The 23,488-nt window shown below is 41.3% G+C and overlaps 1 protein-coding gene across 1 annotated transcript; it reads left to right on the top strand.

Moving 5' to 3' along the window:
* The first annotated feature begins 2,386 nt into the window (after positions 1-2,386).
* Positions 2,387-12,420, top strand: Ovch2 (ovochymase 2). The gene is made up of 7 exons (XM_017802833.1): positions 2,387-2,658; positions 5,702-5,811; positions 7,772-7,863; positions 9,668-9,840; positions 10,195-10,290; positions 10,773-10,924; positions 11,585-12,420. The coding sequence occupies exons 1-7, from the start codon at positions 2,433-2,435 to the stop codon at positions 11,798-11,800; spliced, it is 1,065 nt and encodes a 354-aa protein (XP_017658322.1). The 5' UTR covers positions 2,387-2,432; the 3' UTR covers positions 11,801-12,420.
* The last annotated feature ends 11,068 nt before the right edge of the window (positions 12,421-23,488 follow it).

Here is a 23,488-nt window from a genome sequence, read left to right as displayed (position 1 = left end):
TGGGCTACTAAAAGCATTATCCCCCTTTCCAGTCTTCCAACATTGCTGAGTTTATTTATTTAGCATATCTCTCTTACCATGTGCTCTGGGGCAGGAATAGGAGGCAAGTTCTCAAGATGTCAATTTAATCCAATCTCTAGGTGAAGCCACTGAGTCCCCCTTCGTTAACAGCTTGTCTATTCCCTATTGCAATGAGAAGACACCCTTCAAACTAAAGATGAAAAAAGGGTGGGACTTGGGGACCTAATTGTAAAATAATAAATGACAATCCAAAAATGCCTTGATAATAATCAGAAACAATGAGAATGAGGACACTATTAAAATGGATCTTAATACTCTAGTTTTTCTTTGACTCACATAAATCTTTCTCCTTTAACTTAAAATAATCAGTCTTAAAAAGGAAGAGATAATTTGGAAATGAGAGGTGTAACAGGGAAATTGAAAAGGAGCACTTCCCCTTTCTCACCTTATAACACTTGGGGTAGGACTAGGAGAATTCCAGAGTGGTAAGTGCACTGTGCCCAGGAATTTCATGAGCACTGGGCTAAGAAAGTGGGAGAGTGTTCACATAAACAGTAGGCACAGAAGATGGAAAACAGAGAAAACTGAGCAAAAGTAAGCTGACCAGGGATGAGGGAACAAAACTAGAAAAATGGTGCAATGATTTATCCAATCAGCATCTTCCAAGGCAATTGTTCCACACACAGGACTAGAGAAAGTGGAAGAGGGGAGGCTGGAGAGAACAGTGTGTTTACAACAAACATAGTTAAACCCAGAACTCTGTGACTAGAGTCACAGAGCTGAAACCTAATTCTAAGAGTCCTAGCAAGCAGGCACCAAGGTTGATAGTGGACAGTAAGGAGAACTGAAGTTCGCCCTGAGAAGGGAGCCAGGTCTAAGGACAGTGTTTGAGGTGCCACTAAGCAGCCTTGAGTTACCATGGAAGAAAAATCAGAGACAAGAGTTAGGAAATTTAGGTAACTTGCAGAGTCTTACTGTTGTCTAGGAAGTTGCTGTCGCTTACAGATTGGAGGGAATCTCATTTGACTCATAGGTTGCTTTAGCTACCAGAGTTGTGATCACAGGATTTAAGAACAACTGGAAAACAGCAGTTCTAAAAAAGAGAAGTCAGGGGGAGCCAAAATAACATCAGTTAGGCAAATAATTTTATTTTCACCAGGCAGTAGTCCGCATGAAGATCAGATTCTCATGGAATGGTGGGGGAAAGAGTCAGCAGAAGAGGCATGCTAGAGGAAAAGTGAGGAGAAAATAAGTTTCAGACAATATTTTAAAAAACTTACAGGCAGAAAAAGGGGAAGGAGTTTGCATTCATTTATAGAAGGCTAGTTGAAGAGAGAAATTATGTAATTGCCATTTTTCTTTTCTTTTTTTTTTTTTTGGTGCCAATTTGGAAGGTAGTGACTGGTGTGTGCCTCCCCCGCCACCAAAAAAGAAAAGAAATAAAAAGAAAAACTAAAGTAGACCAAACCTTTCTGTACTACAAGAGAAAATAAAAGGCAAGTAGAGAAACAGGCAATGACTTAAATTATGTAATAGTATGGGAAAGGGAGAATTTGGTTTTCTTTCTTTACATAAACATTTCCCAAGGATGCAGCAACCACAAATTTGAGGAGTTTGAAAATGTTTTGCATTTATATTAGTTCTATGTTTTGGTTGTATAGATTTATTTTGTATGAAAAAAAGTTTTATCATAAGGAAGTAAGGCTTCAAGTTTGCCATTTGCTATTTTGAGCATGTAATTTCTACAAGTTCACAGAAGTATCTCATATACCTCTGTGGTTATGAATAGCATTAGCCAATCAATATTCACTTTTTACACACTATGTGCCAAGGACTCAGTCAGGAATATGAAAATATAGACAGAACCATAGCCAGTTTCCCATGTCCAGACATCTACCAGGTGTAGAAGTGAAGACTGTTTACCTTCTGGAAATACAAACATACACACAAAAAAAAAATGGTGGGAAATGATGCTTCACAGAAACCCCAGAGCACTGCATCCTAAATGACTGTCTAGAAGCACGCCTGACTAACAGTGCTACCCAATTCTTTCCTCTTTCCTCCCTCACTAACACATGGTAGTTACCATTGGAAAATAACAGAAAGGAAGTTTTAGTATATTCTGATGGGTTGCTTGCAAGCAGGTAAGAATGTCTACCCTTGAAAACAAGAACAACATTGATATTTAATCCTCCTGTGGAAAGTGGCAGCCTACAAAAGCAAGTAACAATTGCAATAAAAAACCTCTGACGCCAACCACTCTGCTAAGCCAGAAGCCTTCTGGAGGAAGAAGCTAACTGACGTAGGTGGAATGGAATATATAATGGAGCTCAACAAAGACTTTGTTTCTGTAGTTGACTTCCCACTTCTTGCAAAAGACATTTACAAGAAACCACATTGAGAAACATTATATGGACGTGGTTGAATGCCTCAAGACTTGGTTAATGAATAAGCTCGTTTTCAATGGAATTAGCACTGCTCTTCCAAGTTTGCCACCGTTGTTTCCTTCCGTCTCTCTACAATTTCAAGGGAAAACTCTGAGTCTCAAAATGCTTATAAGTAAGGGCAAGTTTATTCTACTGCTAGGAATTGTCTGTTTGGACCCAGGTAATTCTGCAACCCTCTCTCTTCTCAGAGGTAAGTTTCAGATAAACTCCTTAACTACCTTTATTCTTTGTCTGATGGATTCAGCCTTGCTGACAATCAGAATTATCGATTCCATTCCAAGCTTATTTGGGAAAATAGCAAATAGTTTCTGGAGTGCTATTGTTTCTCGAGGAGGTATTTCTTGGATTCTGCTTCTATAATCAGCATGTGAAATGGAGGTGAAACGTTTATGGAGAAAAATAAAGGTTTTTTTTTTCACCTATTTTTACCATGTGAACTAGGATTGTTCATTTATTTGGATATGTTATCAATTCTACCCTTTTACATGGAGCAAATTCTGGAGACCAGCACAGGTTTAGAAGCATTTAGAATCCTTAGAGAAATTATCCTGACACATGAAGCAAGCTCACTGACATACACTATGGTCGTTTTTCGCCTTGATTATCATAAGCTGAAACAGTTGTTGGGAGGCTTCCCTGTGGTCAGACTTATGCCAACTTAGAAAATCAACATGTTTTCGGTCTCTGCTTCAGTGAGTTTAGGAAATAATCCATTTTCTGTCTAACACATTTACGACTTATTCAACTGAAGCAGTTGGAAAATAAACTTTGGATCCAATGCCATGCCTGCCCTGGGTCCAGATGAAAACATGAGCATTTACAGTCCTGCTCTCCATTATTTGGCAGCTCTTTGATTCTTTGTTTTCACATCAATGTGAAAGTGAAAGTGCTTTCTTTGTAGGCACGGGGATGAGACAGGAAGCAATATGAAAGGATGTTTCATACTTTAACATGTTGATCTAAATAGTTGTCCCTTTCAGGCTGTGTTCCCAAAAAAGTCATTCGGTCATTAATTGAAGCTCTTTTTAAATTTACTTAATTATTTATCTATTTGCATGTATTTATTTTATGTGTGGAAGTGTTTTATCTGCATGTATGCAAGTGCACCCAGGCAATCAATGCCTGCAGAAGCCAGAAGAAAGTATCAGATCCCCTAGAACTGGTGCTGTATATGGTTGTTAGCAGTCATGTACACGTGGGAACCAAAGCTGGGTCGTCTGCAAAGGCAGCTGGTGCTCTGAACTGCTAAGTTATCTCTCCAGTCCCCTCATTCAAGATTTTCAAGTAAAACTTGTAGGCCAGGAATTGTACTAGACCTTAGAAATACAGAGATACATACAACATAAGTTCCTAGTTTTTTACTCAAGCAGTTCACAGTCCTATGAGGGTAGTAAACTATTCACAACCACAGTGTAGCATAGGAAGAACTATTATAGGATGGTGGGAAGGGAAGAAAGTATTACACAACACACAGGAATGACCCATGGCGCAGTGTGAGGGAATCAAGGAAGACTACTCAGATGAGGTGGTAAGAAAGGATTTGAAAATTCAGCTAGGAAAAGAAGTCTAGTGATGATGAGACAGGGTTTTATATACAGTCCTTCAAAAGAACTCACCTGGGAAAGGATGACCTCAAGAGGAACAAATTCATCTTTGAATCACCGTGCAGCTTGACAAATTTAATCTAGCCATCCTCTTAGCTGAGATGTCAAGACCTACAGAGGAAGAGCACATACATAACGCAACTTTCACAGATAGTCTTTTTTGCAAAGGCACGCTCATTACCTGACAAGCACCTATCTTAAAGCTGGTATATAAATCAAATCTATCTTCACTCTACTATCCTTAAACAACCTATCGCTTTCCACCCCTACAGAGAATTAAATCCAATAAAATTTGCTCCTATCTGACTATGTGGCAGATACTATAGACTACAGTCTCATGGGTGGAGCAGAGGGAAAGACATGGACACAGTTACAGTCTAAGGCAGAATAGAGCATCATCAAGTTAACTGAGCAACTCTATGCGTCAGGAAAAAATACATACTGAGCACATAGGAATGTTTAAGATTAAATTCTTAGCCAGACATGATGGTACACACCTGTAATCTCAGCACTCCAAAGGCAGAGGCTGGAGAATCATGACTTATGGACAGCCTGAGCTACATAGTGAGATGACCTTGTCTCAAAAATGAAAGGAAGAAGAAGGAAAAGGATGGAAGGAGGGAGGGAGGGAGAGAGGGAGGGAGGGAGGGGGGAGGGGATGGGAGGTCTCAAGGATGGAGCGCCACACTTGTGAGTGTATGGTATCACTGCAGTCTGTCTGGGTGTGTCTGGGTGTAAGGGTGTTGCTGGCCTAGCTCCCACACACCTGCAGGTGCTTGAGAGAGGGAGGGAGAGAGGGAGGGAGGGAAGAAGGGAGGGAGGGAGGGAGGGAGGAGGTGGGAAGGGAGAAGGGGGAAAAGGGAGGAAGGAAAATATTAAATTCCTATCTTTGAGGAGTATTCAGCTTAGTTGGGTTGAAGACAGAAATATCTATCCAGGCACACAGTAAGCATCATTGAGTACTACAGAGGACTGTGAGGAATCAATCCTCTTAGGAGACAGAGAGTTCAGAAAAGAAGATGCATTCTTGACAATCTAGTAGAGATCTAACTCTGAGGCCATTAACCTTCACATTTGGAAAATCGTCTCCTGGGATGGGGAGATGGTTCAGTCAACAATGTGTTTGTTTTACTAACACAAGGAACTGAGTTTGGTCTCCAGTACCCATAAGAGAAAATATGGTATGATTATGTACACTTATAGTCCCAGTTCTGGGGAGGCAGAGAGAGGTAGATTCCTGGGATTTGCTGCCTAGCCAGCCTAGCCTCCTTGACAAGTTTCCTGTCAGTGAGAGACTTTGTCTCAAAAAACAAGATGGAAAAAGACTAAGGAAGATATTCAGGGTTGACCGCTGGCCTCTATATGCACACACATGCATATGCACCCACACATATATGAACACACAAATGAAATTTAAAGAATAAGTCATCTCTTCATGATGCACATTATCTGTGTAATAATAACTGAATAATCTCTAATTTTGGAAAACCACAGCTGACCCCACACTTAAAGCCATGTTATGGTTTCCCTACATGCTCCATGGTCTACTTTCTGGTTCTGCTCAGAGGAATTTTCTGTCTCTCAGTCCTGGACGTTAATCACTCAGTGTTTGCTTTGTATTTTCCCCAGCTCCTACCTGTGGTCAGAGTCTGGTTGGGACCCAGTCTCAGAATGACTTTAACTCTTTCAGTCGCATTGTCGGGGGAAGCCAAGTGGAAAAGGGCTCCTACCCTTGGCAGGTGAGTCCCACAAAATGCTCTCCAGTGGGTGAATGGAGACATCTTGGGCCTGAATCTCCCCAAATCACATGCTGGCTCCCTTGGGTAATACTCTCTGGGAAAACACACACACACACACACACACACACACACACACACTCTCATGATGTGTTTTACTAACCTCCTAGGCAGCATTTCTCAAGCCAATCAAGATTAATAATAACAATATTTGTTTGATTGAATTTGTGTTCAATAGGTTGACAGAATGTCATTGATAAGCTAATTAATTACTTGTTTGAGTAGTTGAGTGGCCACTTTATCGGTTTTGATCACTTACCATTTGGTCTTCTCATTAATTCAGAAGTCTATATTCAAATCATGACAAGGGTGACTCATTGACTTTTTCTACTCGCTTTTGCTCTGTTCTTTCTCAGTCTCTTCTCTGTACTCTGCCTTTGTGTGAATGTGTGTGTGAGTGTGTGTGTGTGTGTGTGTGTGTGTGTGTGTGTGTGTTTCAGTTCAGAGGATCAAGTCTAAAGCCTCACTGTGCCCCTGAGCTATATACTCCTGGAAATTTTATCTGTATCTCTTTGTAATTCTTTTTTTCTTTTTGATTGATCATAAATATTTTTTGCTTAAAAAGTAAACAAGTCTAATAAATTGCTTGTTTATAATTCTAAAAATGTAAAGATATTCTTTGAAAGTATTTATTTATACATTATAAGTTGTTTTAGAATCAAATCAAGTATCATGAATAGGTTGAGTTGAGTCAAAGACAGAAAGCATGTCAGAGAAAGCCGATGAGATGATTCAACAGGTAGAGGAGTTTGCTGCCAAATCTGACAGCCTGAGTTTGATCCCTGGAACCTACTTGGTGGAAGGAGAGAACTGACTCTCAAGAGTTGTTCTTTGACCTCCACATGCACACTATTGTCTGTGTGTGTGTGTGTGCAATTATTGTATACACAAAAAATAAATGTAAATTTTTTAATGTGTTAGAGAGGCAAACTAAAAATCAGGCTTGAAGTTTTAAGGGTCAAATATTCCATTAAGAGTAGGAGAAAGTGGGGCTGGAGAGATGGCTCAGTGGTTAAGAGCACTGGCTGCTCTTGCAGAGGACACAGGTTCAATTCCCAGCACCCACATGGCAGCTAACAATCATCTGTAACTCTAGTTCCAGGGAATCCAATGCCCTCTTCTGAATTCTGTGGGCATTGCACAACACAGATACACTAACATACATGCAGGCAACACGTTCAAACGCATAAAATAAAAATATTTTTAAAAGTGTAGGAGAAAATTGGAGTCCTTCTTGGAGTCCTCCAAGAAGCTTATAGGACTCAGAACATATGTTGAAAGACCCCCTACCACTCCCTGGCCTTTTCCCACCACTTCAACTGGATTCTGAATCACGTTTCCTATTCATTTTCCTTCACGTTCAGATGTTGTTCATATTGTTAGAGTCCTAGAGCTGAGTCAGCAGTGTTATAAAAAGTAATAAATGAGGGGCTGGAGAGATGGCTCAGCAGTTAAGAACACTGGTTGTTCTTGTGGAAGACCTGGGTTCAAATCCCAGCACCCACATGGCAGCTAACAACTGTAACTCCAGTCCCAGGGGATCCAACAGCCTCTTCTGACCTCCACGGGCATTGCATGACCCAGGTGACCTTACCTACATGCAGGCAATACGTGTATATACATAAAATAAAAATAATAAATAAAAAAATAATTTTTAAAAAAAGTAATAAATGAATCCCAACTCCAACAACTACAACTCCACTGAAAGCTTTATGGCTAATCATCTCATCCCAGGACCAGGCATGCTCTTGTTCTGAGCTTTAGTGTATGGGTTTTATGCTCCTTAAGTCATGATCATTTCGGTTAGGATATCTATATCTACCTTTCAGAATATGCTGCTATCCAGTTTGGGGGTGATCTCACAGCCTTAACTATCACCCACTTAAGGTCTCTGCAATCCTAGGTGTCTCTGAAACAAAGGCGGAAGCATATCTGTGGAGGAACCATCATCTCTTCACAGTGGGTGATCACAGCTGCTCACTGCATGGCAAACAGGTAGGGAAAGCTTGTTCATGGATAAAGATCAGATTACCCCTTATCTTTCTTGGAATCACCAGGAATTACTCTATGAAAGCACAAAGGAACATCTTAATTGCATGATACAAATGAGGCTTGATAACACTGTGGGCTGATCCTCATGTTTTGGGGGAAAAACATTTTTGAAGAAGCAAAACACTGTATTTACTTAAAATCATTGAAGCCAATAAAAAATATCTAAAATACTGACTAGTAAAATTTTCTACTAGTTTTCATAAAAGTTTTCAGTTAGAAAGCATTCTCTTGTTCATTTTCCATCTTAAGGAGTGGATAAAAGAGAGCAAAGGCAGATCAGTAAAATGTAAAGTGGGCTCGCATGGCTTCCTGTTGGTCCTGCTTCTCTGAGCCTCAACCTCACCACTACCACACTTTTGAGTATGATCCAAATACTCCACTATCAACGTTCTATGCATGCACTAGACTGTAATCAAGATTGTGGTCCTACAGCTGTCCCATTTCAAGTCTGCAAATACTCCTGGGATGTTTGCTTGGTGCCAGTTGCCAGTGGGTGCCAAAGACATAAAAATAACTAAAGCAAGATACCTTCACCCAGAAAGTCCAGGGTATAAAAGAGAAGTATTCTAGGCATGCTGGTGCATACTTGTAGCCCACTTGTAATCTTTTACTTGAGAAGGTGAAGTAGGAAGATTGCCAGGAATATGGGACCAATCTGAGCAACATGGGAAGACCCTGTCCCTTGAGTAAAAGTAGTTAGTTGTCAGTGTCTCTACAATATGGTAGGTGGTAAGATAGAGAGATGCTATATACTAGATTATGTACCTGATATATCCAAGAATCAGGAAATAACTCCAAAAGAAATGATGTCCTTACCAAATCTGCCTAAAAGCATTGCCACTGGGAATGAAGGATCCCAAAGGATGGCAAGATCAAAATTCTTAAACTACCTCATTTCATTCTATCAAGTTTCTTCTAGATAATATTGGCCGGAGAAGATGGTATCTTTTCCATGCCATGGGAGAGTTCTAAACTACAAAGATAAAAAGGTTAAGAAAAGATGCTCACTCTCCATTGTTGTAATGGATCCCAAACCATTGAGTATGTGTGTATACTCTCTGGTACATCAGAGTCAGGGTGCGGTCCTTCGCAAGACACACATCACACAAGATCCTTAACACTGAAGCAGAATACTTGCTAGAAATAACAAATCATTCCCCAAAAAAAGCTCATTGGTATTAAGATTGGGCCAATCTAATGCCAGGTTTGGAGGCACATGCCTTTAATCCCAGCACTCCGGAGGGGGAGGCAGAGGCTGGTGGATCTCTGTGAGATGGAGGCCAACCCGGTCTACATAGTGAGTTCCAGGTGGGCTGGGATTAGGGAGACCCTGTCAAAAAAAAAGAAAAGAAAAGAAAGAAAGAAAGAAAGAAAGAAAGAAAGAAATGAAGGAAGGAAGAAAGAAAAGCTGAAAAAAGTCCCCTAACCTTTTCCATCCCTGAATTACAATGTATAGATATATATGTATAGATAGATAGATAAATAGATATGTATATATAGATGATCACAAATAAGATGAAAAATATTAAATGTATCAAATCGTTGGCTCTACTCCTCACTAGTCCACTACTAGAACAGAGACTCAGTCTCTGTTTTTTCCCAATAGTGTTGGAATTGTTATTTGTTTGCTCAGCAGCCTCACACATTAGCATCCACCTGTCAGTCTGAAGAGGCCAGATTTGTCTGCATGTTCTACTACAATCAGGAATCACTGAAATCCCCTCACTTTCCTGCTCCTTCTTCACAGAAACATCGCATCAACATTGAATGTTACTGCTGGAGAATATGACTTAAGTCAGACTGAACCAGAAGAGCAAATACGCGCCATTGAAACCATCATCATACACCCACAGTTCTCCACCAGAAAACCCATGGACTATGACATCGCCCTTCTGAAGATGGCTGGAAATTTCCAATTCGGTAAACATTTGAGGTGCACCCTATAATGTCTACCCTATTTCCCCATAGCCTCTGACCCATAGAATGTCCCCTGCAGTTCATGTCATGTATGTAATACATGCCCAACACTTCTGGGTCATATACTGGGAGACAAGGATTTGCCTGGAGGGTCCCCTACCTGAACTCTTGCATATGGTTCTGAATAGAGGATTATGTGGAGTCAGGAAAGGGAGAATGACAAGGGATCCCTGAAGATGCCAGGCTGATCTTTTACAACACTTAAAAGGTCTTTGGGAACCACCTGGATGCCAACTGATGGGTGACCTGTGGTCACTTTCACAAATGAACCGAGCACTACCCTGATCTTTTCTTCAGGCCAGTTTGTAAGGCCCGTGTGTCTTCCAGAGCCAGAAGAACACTTTGAGGCGGGATTTATTTGCACAACTGCAGGCTGGGGTCGCTTGACTGAAGGTAAGAGCCCTTGCACCACTCCTCGTAGTCAGAGTCAAAACTTTCTGGTGGATAATCAGAAGGGAGAATTTTTAGCAAAAGTTTTTAAGTAATCAGGCAAATATTTCAAAAGGCAGAGAATGTCACAATATGCTTAAGAAATTTAAGTCTTGGGGCTGGAGAGATGGCTCAGCAGTTAAGAACACTGTCTGTTCTTCTAGAGGACCTGGGTCCAATTCCCAGCACCCATATGTTGGCTAACAACCATCTGTAACTCCAGTTCCAGGGGATCCGACTCCCTCTCCTGGCCTCTGCAGGCATTGCACACACATACATACAAGCAAAACACCCATAGACATAGAATAAAAATAATAAATAAAATAATTTTTAAAAAAAAGAAATTTAGGTCTTCCCAAAAGACACAAACCTGCACTCAGCTGATGATGGAAGGGTGGGGCATCTTCAGCTCAGAAAAGTAAAGTGCTTCCATCCCTTCATTCCAGGTGGCACCACCCCGCAAGTATTACAGGAAGTGAACTTACCCATCCTGACGCAGGAGGAGTGTGAAGCAAGTCTGCTGACCCTAAAGAACCCCTTTACGGGGAAAGCCTTTCTCTGCACAGGCTTCCCTGAAGGAGGGAGAGATGCTTGTCAGGTAAGTGAGAACAGCTGAACTGACCAGTCCAGACAGGTTTGTTAGCAGGTGAGAGGCCTAAAAACACTGATATAACTATAATCTTTTGCACTGTCCCCATTTTCCATGTTGATGAAGACTGAAGACAGTTTTGTTGTGGTTGTTTATTTTATTATTTTTTATTTTATACGTATGAGTGTATCGCCTGCAGGTATGTAAGGCCGCTCATGTTGTGAGATACTGGCAAAGGTCAGAAGAGGGTATCTGATCCCTGGAACTGAAGTTACAGACAGTTGCTAGTCACCATGTAGGTATTGAACATCGAATCCAGGTCCTCTACAAGAGTGGTCAGTGCTCTTTATTGCTCTGAGCCAACGCTCCAGCTCCCTGAAGTCAGGTTTATCACTAGGCAAGGAATCTCTGAGTCTGTGATATGAACAGGAAACAGCAGGTGTTCTGATGCTTTGGTGAAAGTCAACAATGGGGGAGGAGCAGCGATTGACAGACTCTGATATTTGAGGAAACTGCACCTGGCTATTTATTCTCCAGAACGCTGAGTCTAAATTACTAGAAGTGAAGACACATTGGTGATCCTCATCCAGCATCCTAGTGGGGAAGGACTGAGTATTTCAAGTCACCAACAGCAACAATGATGTTAACAAAGCATTCTTTCTTTTGTAGGGAGATTCAGGAGGATCACTCATGTGCCGAAATAAGAAAGGGGCCTGGACTCTGGCTGGTGTGACTTCCTGGGGTTTGGGCTGTGGTCGAGGCTGGATAAAGAATGGGCTGAGAAAGGAACAAGGGACCCCAGGGATCTTCACAGATCTTAGTAAAGTGCTTCCCTGGATCTACAAACACATCCAGACTGGTAATGAAACCTTCCTACAGAGTTAAGAAACTGCTGCCATCCCACCAGGGCAGAAGCAGACAGTGGGAGCAGGGAGGTCCAATTCTCTTCTCAGTGTAGTATATGGCTCAGCATGCAAATAGCCACTGGAAAAAATATATATATATACATTCATTATAAATTTTTTAAACTTTGCCTGTGATTGAAACTCTGTGACTTGATGTTTTCTTCACCATCTGCTTTTCAGCTGCTCTAGCAAGATTCAGCAAGCTGTGGTGTATAGTGCAGTAGTTATCAACCAGCGATAATACTGCCACCCAGGGAAAGATATTGGGAAACACTTTTGTTTGTAACAATTAGAGGAGACATAGGCACCTAGGGGATAGGGGCCGTGAGTGCTGCTAAGAAACCTACAAAGCACAGGCTAACCCCCAACCATGACAAATAATCTCACCTCAAGTTTAAAACACAAAAGTTGAGAACCCCTGACGTATAACCAGATGTAAGTTTGAAGAACAGGGTTTACACTGTTCTACTAGACTGGCTGGGAGTCCAGCTCCATTTCTTCCTCCTAACCCAATTTAACTTTCCTTATCTGGTATCTTCTAGTCTGAAAGACTTTCATCCTTTCCCAAAGGGGGGGTCATTAAAGTTATTTCAATTTTAACTTGAGGTTTTTCTTCTCACATGTAGAGCGCAGTAGCAGCCATCTGAGTCTCAGTTCAAGTGTGGCTATCCCAGAAACTCATGGTTGCAGGAAGGCTATCTCCATCTCCAGCCTCTATTCTCATGCAAAATTACCTCTTTTTGCTCTGTATAATCCTAAGTTAATTACTGTCTGTTTCTTAATTCATAAGAATAAAATAAGTGAAGCTGTCTCCTTAAAAGATCAGGGCCCCGTCCCACTTCGTCAGTTTGTCCCTACTGTTCTTTCCGCCGATTAAATTTTCACTCATATATTGGCTTTAAAAGCTATGCTTTTGAGTCAATTTTTGTTGTTGTACAAGATACCACAGGCTTTGAATTGCATCTTTCTTTTTCTTTTCCATGGCATTGGAGAAAGAGAACCAGAGGTGGGCACTCCTAAAAGCCCATACCAGGAGGAGCCTGAACTAACATCTAGCATATCTGAATGTCAGTTCCCTTTATCACCAAACACCTTCCCCTGCTAGAGTTAACATGATCATTGGTTATAAACTATGGAGTGCACCCACAGCCATTCCCTGCCAGTCTAGGCAATCTCATGTCCACAGAAGCCTCAGTTCCTTCACATTTCCCTTCTTGTCAAGTTATAGCCCATCCAATTCAACAAACATTTGACAAACACTAACTTCGTATTAGATAATAGGAGAAAAAGGGTGCAGAAATGATTAATAAGCTATACATCCTGTCCTGAAAGTGCCCTTACTTACATAGGGGACATATGCATTGGTGCATTACACTGAAACTCTGCAATGAATTCATCCTGGGATTTGGGGAAATTTCTTTTCTAGCTCTGGATCTCAGTTACCCATCCACAAATAAAAGATTGGACCTTAGCTCAATTATAGAACTATCTGCCCCCCAAATCAATATGGAACACTAGAAACTCACTGCCCTCCCCAGCTAGGGGCATGAGAGACTGCTTATAGCTGCAAACAATTAGAGCTGGAGGTTTGGAGTGTAACTGTTATGCTGCAAGAGTCATCCTCCAGGATAGATATTGAAGGATGGAGGTAGGAAAAGATAGATTGTAATAGGAAGTCAACCATCGCAATTCAAAAACTGGATATGTAATGGGGTTTCACAAGAGAAAGAAATAAAAAGATCGTTTGAGATCAAATTACAGAAATTTAAATTTTCGGTCAAAAAATTTTGAACTTTATTAATACAAAGTTGATTATTCAAACAAATAAATTAGAGCTACAACTTAATGATATAAGAACACCATGTCAAAAATGGATTAAGGGGAGAATATTTCAAGATGAACTCACGAGCAAAAAGAAATTAAAGATGAGAGGCTGGAGAATTGGCTCAGTGGTTAGGAGCACTGGCTTTTCTTGCAGAGGACCCAGGTTCTGTTCCCAGCATGCAAGCTGTGAGAGAGAACATGTGGCATTTGTCTTTCTGAGTCTGGGTTATCTCACTCAGGATGATTGTTTCTAGTTTACTGAGAATCTCATAATTTTGTCCTTTTTTAAGAGCTGAATAATATTCCACTGTGTATCACGCCTTCACTATCAGTTGATGGATATCTATGTTGTTTCCAATTCTGGCTATTACAAAAAAGGCAGCAATGAACATGGATGAACAGGTATTTCTGTTGTAGGGTATGCAGTCTTTTAGGTATATGCCCAAGAGTGATATGTTTGGGCCATATTATGATCAGTTTCGAGCTTTGTGAGGAATCTCCACACTGATTTCCGTAGCGGCTGCACCAGTTTGTACTCCCACCAGCAATGTTCCCCTTTCCTAACATTCTCACCAGCATTTGTCTCTTGCAGAGGACCCAGGTTCTGTTCCCAGCACCCACATGGCGGCTAACAACCATCCATAACTCCATTTCCAGGGGATCCGACACCCTCTTCTGACCTCTGTGGGCATTGCACAACAGGGATTCACTTACATACATGCAGACCATACACTCATACACATAACATTAAAATAATAAATATAAAAAAGAAAGAAGTTAAGGATTGAACCAAGATAATGTCAGAAAATGAAAAAAAGGAATAGGAAAAAATTAGAACTTTAGAACCAATTCCATGATGAATAGTGAGGAGAGGGACAATCAAACTTGAATCGATGCTGTCAAAGCTTTGAGCATGAGAAACTAAGGGCAAATAATAAAGTAACTGCTGAGGGTTTTCTGGTGAAAGAGAATTCTACTTGTAGCATGTTGAGTTCAGGGGTGATCACTAGGAGACCACTGTAAAACTGGTGTAAGTTCAGAAGAGGTAAGAATTGAAACTGGTGGTCTGACTGAGCCTACTCTGGGGACACCTAGAGAAAGAAAAGGAAGACTAGGGTAGAACCTAGGTGATATCTTCACCTACAGAATAAAGCCATGGGGTCAAAGGAAGAGAGATGGGGTGGATATCACAGAATCCCAAGGGTGAGTAGGGTCTAAAAGGGAAAAAATGATGACGACAATGATGATGATGGTGGTGGTGGTGGTGGTGGTATGGTGATAATGATAGTAATGGTGATGATGATGATGATGATGATGATGATGTGGTGGTGGTGGTGGTGGTGGTGGTGGTGGTGGTGGTGGTGGTGGTGATGGTGATAGGCCTCATAGAAATCAAGAAAGGAAAAGAAGATTTCATGAAGAACAAAAGAACACATAAAGAAAACTCAGAGGCTCCAGTGTCCTCCGCTTCTGGAAGGAGGGCTATTGTGGCCGGCTAGAGCTGCCAGCACTGATGCTGTGGCTTTCCCTGGTAGTTTCACGCAATGAGGCCGATGGCCTAATCAATGGGTCTGAGGAAAAGCTGTACTTTCCAGAAAGACTCTACCTATATTATGAGAGCAAGCAATGAGTACCCACTCTGCCATCCTTCCCTAGACTCCACCTCCAGCCTATTACCAGGAATGTGATTGTACTTTTCTGTCTAAAAGTAACACCCTTTCCATGTATCGGCCTGCAGACTATGTGTCTGCACCCTGCTGCTTCCAGAAAAATTGCATATATTGCTCAGTTTTTCCCCCTTGGATGTAGAGTCTTGTCACCACAGTTCCCTAGAAATGTATTCTTTAGAAGACAGGCTCATTGGTGAGTAGATTTTCACATTAAATGGAAATCCATGCTAAGTGGACCTAACAAGGTCTGGTTACAATGTGTCTGGCATTGAGTCATCTATAAAAGTCACACTTTGTTTTTCTAATTTTTAGAGTCAGCTCTAAAGTGGCAAAGAACGGAGTCTGAGCCTGCTGAAGGCTGCAAGGCATTTCATCTGCTGCAACGGCTTCTTATAAAGCCAGACTGCCTGGGTCTGGACCCCACTAGGAGTAAAATTTAGACATATTGCTGCCTCCCCCAGTTACCTCAAGCAGGACACTGCTTGATTAGGTGTACAAGCAGCCTTTACCTACTTCAGTAGACTAGGAAGAAAGACACCAAGAGACAGCCATGGGGAGAGAAACGATACATCTATAAGACACAGAAAAAAAGCCAGGTGTAGTACCACATATTTGTAATTTCAGTATTTAAAAGGTTGACCTGTCTTTTAAAAACACAACAAGCTGGGCATAGTGGTGCACACTTTTAATCCCAGCACTCAAGAGGCAGAGGCAGGCAGATTTCTGTGAGATCGAGGCCAGTCTGGACTACATAGTAAGTTCCTGCCCATCTGGGGCTACAGCGAGACCCTAGCTCAAAAAATAATTCTTTTTCTTTTTTTGTTTTTCTTCTTCTTCCTATTTTTTTAATAAATAACTTATTGAGAATTTCATACATGCATATAAGGTGTTTTGATCACAAAAAGCCCCATAAAAATAAATCAAAGAAGAAGAAAGAGTACATGAAGTTATCAGAAAAAAAGTGATGGGAGATATGGGAGGAGTTCGAGGGCAGGGAGTGGGCATGGATTTGATCAAAAAAAAATCTTTTTAAACCCAACAACATACAGAAATGTAACCATGTTTCTGTAGGTCTCACCTAGAAGTAACTTTGCCCACCCAGCTAGAGACATTTGGCAATATTTTAGAAGTATCTTTAGCTGTTACAACTGGAGAGAATATTATTTGTAGAGAACAGAACGTTTTTAAAAAATCAAAGAACAGCATGAACACATAAAACATTCTGGCTCAAAATGCCAATAAGACAAAAGCTAAGAAGCTGAATTCAGACAATCCTGAACTATCATGACATGCTCGGCTCTCCTTAAGTCACTTGTGAGGTGCCATTTTTTTTTTTTTTTATTCTGAATGAAGACTCTTCTCATGTTGCAGGACAATTCTGTGGCGAAAGCCTCCCTTCATCAGTTCTTGTTGGCGCCTGATCTGTAAGGCTGAAGTTCATCTCTGATGCCACAGATTGTGCCATTGGGTTTACTCTCACCTTTAAAGCTATTAAACCAAGCTACCTTCCTGGCATTACCATTTACTTCCATTGCTTGCTATCCGGGCCCTCTGTAGAAGTTTCGGCATCATAGGAGTTGGATAGGGGCAGGGAAACGCTGCCCAAAGTCTGCGGGCTCTAGAGTGGAGGAGGCCCCATGGCCAGCTGAAGGGTGCAATCTGTCCTCCCCAGCCCAGAAAACTCATGGCAATCACTGACTCAAGTGAGTTGAGAAAGCCCAAAGAGCCCTGTGAGACCCGTGGGCAAGTCTCTTCCTTCCTGGTGGCTCTGCCTCTATCACCTGGAGGACACAAAAAACAATGAGAATTCTTTCTTGGGCTGATTCTATTTGTTTAGACTTCCTTTGTGTGTTCTAGATTCAGGTTGCAGTTCCTTTAACTGTCCTCTTTAAAGAAAGTGCCATACAGAGCTTTCACTAGCCTGAAGACTACAGTGACATGGATTTTTCCGGAAGACTACAGTGTATCCGGATTTTTCAAGCCCACAGCCATTGCCTAATTAAGGTATTGACTCCCTTTATACTTAATTCAATATGATATAATCATGAAAATAGCTAACAGAACCCTGTGCAGACAAAGGTTTTTGTCTGATTTGTTTACAGCTGTATTTTCAGTCCTCAGTACCTGGCGCACTGGAGCACACTCTGAATAAGGAAAGGGCAAGCCTAGTTTCCCCTGCAGCCACAACTTTTACCACTAGATGGCACTTGCACTCTTTAAACTGTCAAAACAAAACAAAATTCCCAAAATAGTGTTAGCTTTATCTTTACACCTGGTGATTTTCATGAGACACCAACTCTCTTTAGAAACAAGCTTTGAATCCTTGTAAATTCAATTGCTGACAAAACACTATATACATTATGATTAATAAAACCGTTGACATCAGGCCAATCTCATTAAGAGATCCACGCAGGGAAGCCACAGCAAAGAGGAACCAGCATACAAGGTACAAGGGACCTCTGATTTAGGAGAGTTCTAAGAAATACTTGGGAAGAATAGAGGAAGAGGAGGCTGAGGTCAAAGTATGGAGGCCTCTGAACAGCAGGATTAGAACTTTATTACACATTTGACCCCAGTAGTATTAAGGTCATGTTTTTTGTTGCCCATTAAACCCTAGAGATGTGGGGCTGGAGAGATGGCTCAGTGGTTAAGAACACTCTTGAAGAAGACCTGGGTTCAAATCCCAGCACCCAGCGGCTAACAACTGTCTGTAACTCCAGTCCCAGGGGGTCTGACAGCCTCTTCTGACCTCCGCGGGCATTGCACGACAGGGGTGCACTTACCTACATGTAGGCAATACACGCATACACATAAAATAAAAATAACTAATAAATTTTTTTAAAAAAACACTAGAGATGTCACTAGGGAGATGAGAGATAAGAATGGAGATAGGCATTTACTTGTAAGTCTTTCTCTTAAAATTTCAGAAAGCGCCCAGCGTGATGGTGCATGCCTTTAATCCCAGCACTCAGGAGGCAGAGGCAGGCGGATCTCTGTAAGTTCAAGGCCAGCCTGGTCTCCATAGTGAGCTCCAGGACAGCTGGGGCTACAGGGAGACCCTGTCTCAAAAAGGCAAAAATAACAACAATAATAATAATAATAATTTCAGAAAGCAAACATATATGAAGGAAGGAGATCAAGAGAAAAGGGGGAAGGAGTAAGGGGAGACAGGACCCCAGAACTCTTACACAATCCCATCTGTTGTAAACATCTGTATTCATTACTTTTCTTATTACTATGATTAAAAGCCTGAGGTGAGCCAACCAGAGGGGGGAGTATATATTTTGACTCACAGATTGAGGAGAGACAGTCCATCATGGCAGGGAAGGTGTGGCAGCAGGAGCCTGAGACAAGAGGTCACACTACATCTGTACTCAGGAAGCAGAGAGTAGGCAGAGAGTAAGGCTGGGCTACAACCCTCAAGGCCCACCCACAATGACCAGTTTCCTTTGGGGGCTCCACCTCCTCAAGGTTTTGCAACCTTCACAAACAGCACCACCTGGGGACCAAGTATTCAAACACATGAGCTATAGGGGATATTTCACATTCAAATATTACCAAATATACTTACCCACACTAAGAGAAGTACAGGATCACTACATGATATAATCTATGACTTACATACAGTCCCTGGTTAACCACGACATTATTATTGGTTCCGAGGAGGAAAGGGGTCTGAGATGCAGAGAGAAACCAAACTGATGAAGTCTTATGACAGATCAAAGCATGGAGCCTTTAAAACAAAGACCAAAGTAAACACACAGATAAGGCCAATACTTTGGGTTAGCCACACAAAGTTAGAATTTAAAGAGAAAAAAAATAGGGAACTAATTATCCAGTCCCCACCCCTACTTCTTGAAAACAAGGCAGAATAAAGAGATTGAACCATTGATCATAGATAAGCCAAGATTTATGGTGTCTGAAATGTCAAATACTGTCATAAGTTAGAACCTGAAAACATAGATTTTATGAATGAATGAGAAAAAGGATACAAAGAAAGTAAATAGAGATCTTCTGTTTCTGAAAGTTTTCTGATGTCCAAACAGAATCAAGACAGAAGAGTATTAGCAGAATTTAAATGTGAGCATATTTCAGGAGGATAAAGAATGAATTTGGTTGAAATCTGAACATGCCAGAAATACAAGTGATTCAAAAACAGCTATTTAACAAGTGGGTGCTAAGTGTTGTATGTCAATGAAACAATGCCCTCATGCCCCACAGTGATCCAGTCATCTCACAGGGCCCATCCAAGATGGTAATGCAGAAATCAGTCATGACAATAGGCATACCGTTTGACTTGGAGGGAAAAAGCCAACTCTCGGTAAATATCCCAGTGAGAGTTTAATGTTTGGATGAATCCTCCTTCTGATACATGTCCCTCTTCCCCATGTCTACATTCTCCACCAGTGATCGGTTGCCTCCAGTTGTCCCATCTGTGAGGTTCTCCATGTCTTGCTAACAGTACTTGAATCCCACCAACCCCTCTTCATCACCTTCTATCACTTAAAACTCAGTGAGCCAGTGCATACCAAACTTCCCTAAGAGCTCTCTTTAAGGCAAGGCTTATTAAGCCATTTCCACTGATGACTTTTTCACTCAAGAAATGCCTAATCACTCTAGGTATATGTATATAGTAGGTTTACAAATTAAACATTTACTGATAACAAACTGTTAAAAAGTTATTCACAGGGCTTAGTTCCCAGCACCCATATTGGGAAGCTGACAACCACCTGGAATTCAGTTCTAAGGGATCCCATGCTCCTTTCTGGCCTCTGTGGGCATCCATATATCTATCACTTAAACACACATACACACACACATACACACACACACACACACACACACATACACGCATATATACATAAATAAAAATAAGAATAGTTTTTAAATTTTGATTTATTTCTTTTTATTTTTATGTGTATGTTATGCCTGTGTGAATGTAAATGCACCTGTGTCATGCAGTGCCCACGGAGGCCATAAGATTGAGTTGGATCCCCTGGAACTGGCGTTAGGGACAGTTGTTAGCTGCCATGTGGGTGCTGGGATTCAAACCCAGGTCCTCTTCAAGAGCAGCCGGTGTTCTTGACTGCTGAGTCATCTTGCCAGACCCCAAAATAAATATTTTTTTAAAGAATTAAATCTTGGCTAGTTATTTGAGGTTGGTTATAGGATATAGAGCATCTTCAATGCTTTACAGAGTTGATTAGAATCTTGATTTTATAACCATCATTGCTGAGACTCAGTTATGCATAAACACATAGTACAAAATAGATCCAGGGCCTTTCAGAAATTGTTGGAGACACTATCCTAATCCCAAGCAAATATTCATTTGATGATTTTTTTTAAATGAAACTCAAGTCAGCAACTCAAACAATAGTTTTTAAAATTAAACATTGTAACACAAATCCAATCCAAAGGTACACTAATTTGATACTTACATGCCGAGGACTACTGGTAGGAAAATATTAAGAGTCTTTGTAATTTAACTATTATGCTTCTATAAGAACAGAAAACTTGGGGCTGGAGAGATGGCTCAGCAGTTAAGAGCACTGACTGCTCTTGCAGAGGACCTGAGTTCGATTCCCAGCACCCACATGGCATCTCAATTGAGACACTCTGCCCAGGTGATTCTAGGCTGTATCTAGGTGACAGTTAAAACTAACCAGTACAGGGGTCTATTTAAATGCTTAACAGGAAATATTCACTTATTGATATAGAGCTAAATAAGTTAGTTAGAAGTATAAACTTAGGGGTTGGAGTGATGGCTCAGTGGTTAAGAGCACTAACTGCTCTTGCAGAGGACCCACGTTCGATTCCCAGCACCCACATGGTGGCTACAAACTGTCCTTAACTCCAATTCCAGAGGAATCCAAAGTCCTCTTCTGACTTCCATGGCATTGCACAACACGGGTGCACTCATATACATGCAGGCAATACACTCATACACATAAAATAAAAATAATAAATAAAATATTTTTAAAAAAGAACAGAAAACTTAATATGTACAGTAAAAGCACTGAAGTTCTAACAGACACTAGCCTTGCATCTGAACTCAGGTGTTTCATGTAGGATTCCTTGGCAATGCATGTTGATACCAATGCTTCGTGCAACCTGCACACACTGAATGTTCAGAGTCAAGGCTGCAGTAGAGTCACGTGATGTGATACCAGCAAAAGCTGCCAGAACATTGGATTCATTACTTATTCTCTTTTTAATTAAATTTTGGTCATTGCACCTTAAGGAAACATTCACTGTAACTGAATTTTTCACAGCTCCCACATTCCCTCGCATGAAGTCATGAAGCCACGGTTTAAGAAGCCGGAATTTAAAGTTCCATCGTGCTGCTGTCTCATCGTTCCATCTGTCTGCTTCCCATCCTTTTGTCAATACAAGCCGAGTCCCCACATATAAATTAATGCAAGAGGAGAAAAAGTAATCACAAATTTTTTGCCACAATTTTAAGATAATAAAAAAGTAGCACTCTCAAGGAAAATGGAATGTGTTTCTGTTCATTAGAATTACAGAAACTATGGAACTGGATTTATGATTTATTCTTAGTAAACATAGGATGATGCCAAGTGGTCATTCTTCTCTAGGATATTAGTCATCATGTGTTCAATAATCTATCTATACTGACGAATTTTGCTAAGGCTTGCATTTAGATTTGTTTCCATACACATCCATGAATTCTCAGAACTCACCGCACTGACCCTGAGTAGTTGGTTGCCATAGTTTCAGTGTTTCATAGCAGCACTTGCATTAATTCGTATATGTCAGTAAGGCATGGGATTTCCTGGTTAGCGGTATAGAGCAGGTAAGATTAGGAGTGAGGTATATTCTACCAGGTAGAAAAACACACTTTATAAGAAGCACAGCCACCTTCAGCCTTGAGCCAAGTGAACTAGAAATTCAAGACTAAATATGGAGAACAAAGTGTACAACATACAACGTGCAGAAAGCAGGGTGTGTCCATACCACTAGTTACGTGTCCAAACTAGCATAACCCAATGTTGATTAGAGTGAAAACAGTCTCCGTAGGTGGTTCTTCCGGTCCCTTACAGCTACTAGGGAGCTCAGATATTTGCACATTTGCCCACCCTTAATTTCAGCTTGTACTTAGTAACTTAGATGCTTCAGACAGCTTGAGAGTCTACTGTCTTTCTCTAAGTAACTGACTTAACCACTCATGTTATTTCTGGAACTTTCTCCAGTGAGGCCTTACTCCAGAGCAACGTGAGCAATCCAGATTTCTCTGATCAATCAAGCTCAGGTCATGCACCATACAGCAACTCGGGATGTAATTTGGGGTCTTCTCAGCTGTCATTTCAGAGTCTGGAAATAGAAGAAAATGGAGGCCACAATTCCAACCATGTGGCGGTGCACAGCAATGTCAAAGGGAGGAGAAGAAGGAAATAGGTTTGTGCTCCCCTGGAGCTCAGCTTCCCTTGGTTTGCATTTGGATCCAGTCTTGAGGGTAGAATGAAGGGGTATGCCTCCATTTCCCTTGTTTCCCTGCACCGCCTCCATCCCCTATGGTCTCCCCGCCACTTCCTACCTCTGCACGGGGGGTTGGGGGGGCATCAAAGACCATTGACCAGAAAATGTGGAAGGCTCCCAATGAAGAGGACTCAGAGAAAGTTCTGTTTAAATAAGCTTTGAGGGTTGGAGACAGAGTGCTTTCCTTGCGTGCACAAGGCCCTGGGTTTGATCCCTTGCTGTCCGCCTAACAATTACTTAACAATTCTTGTGGCTAGAAGCAATTCTGTTATCAGCATTTCAGTTGGAATATTTGACAGATGAGACAGAATTAAAATGTTGTAGGGGTCAAATACACATTTAGAAGAGGCAAATCCTTTTCTGTTTTGAAGAGGAATTGTGGCATTCGTCAAAAAAAGATTGTCAAAAATTACTCGAAGCACACATTGATTTCTTTTATGTGATGCCCATGTCTTTCCATTCAATGACACCGTGTCTGAATGGGGCTTCATCAGTTCGGCTGTGTGGCTATGTGGTACCCTCCTCTGTGCTGACCTCTTCCAGAATCATGCTTATCGACTTCCAATTGGATGAAAAGAGCACCTCCGGGGGCTGCCAAACTGCAGCTCCTTCATTCCTAGAGCAAGCTAGAGACACCAGCTCTTTGTTTCCGATCCTCATAGCACGGTAGTAAAGGG

Source organism: Nannospalax galili, unplaced genomic scaffold, assembly GCF_000622305.1.
Source record: "Nannospalax galili isolate Female #2095 unplaced genomic scaffold, S.galili_v1.0 scaffold426, whole genome shotgun sequence".
NCBI lineage: Eukaryota > Metazoa > Chordata > Mammalia > Rodentia > Spalacidae > Nannospalax > Nannospalax galili.
This window is presented reverse-complemented; position numbering and strand designations above follow the sequence as displayed.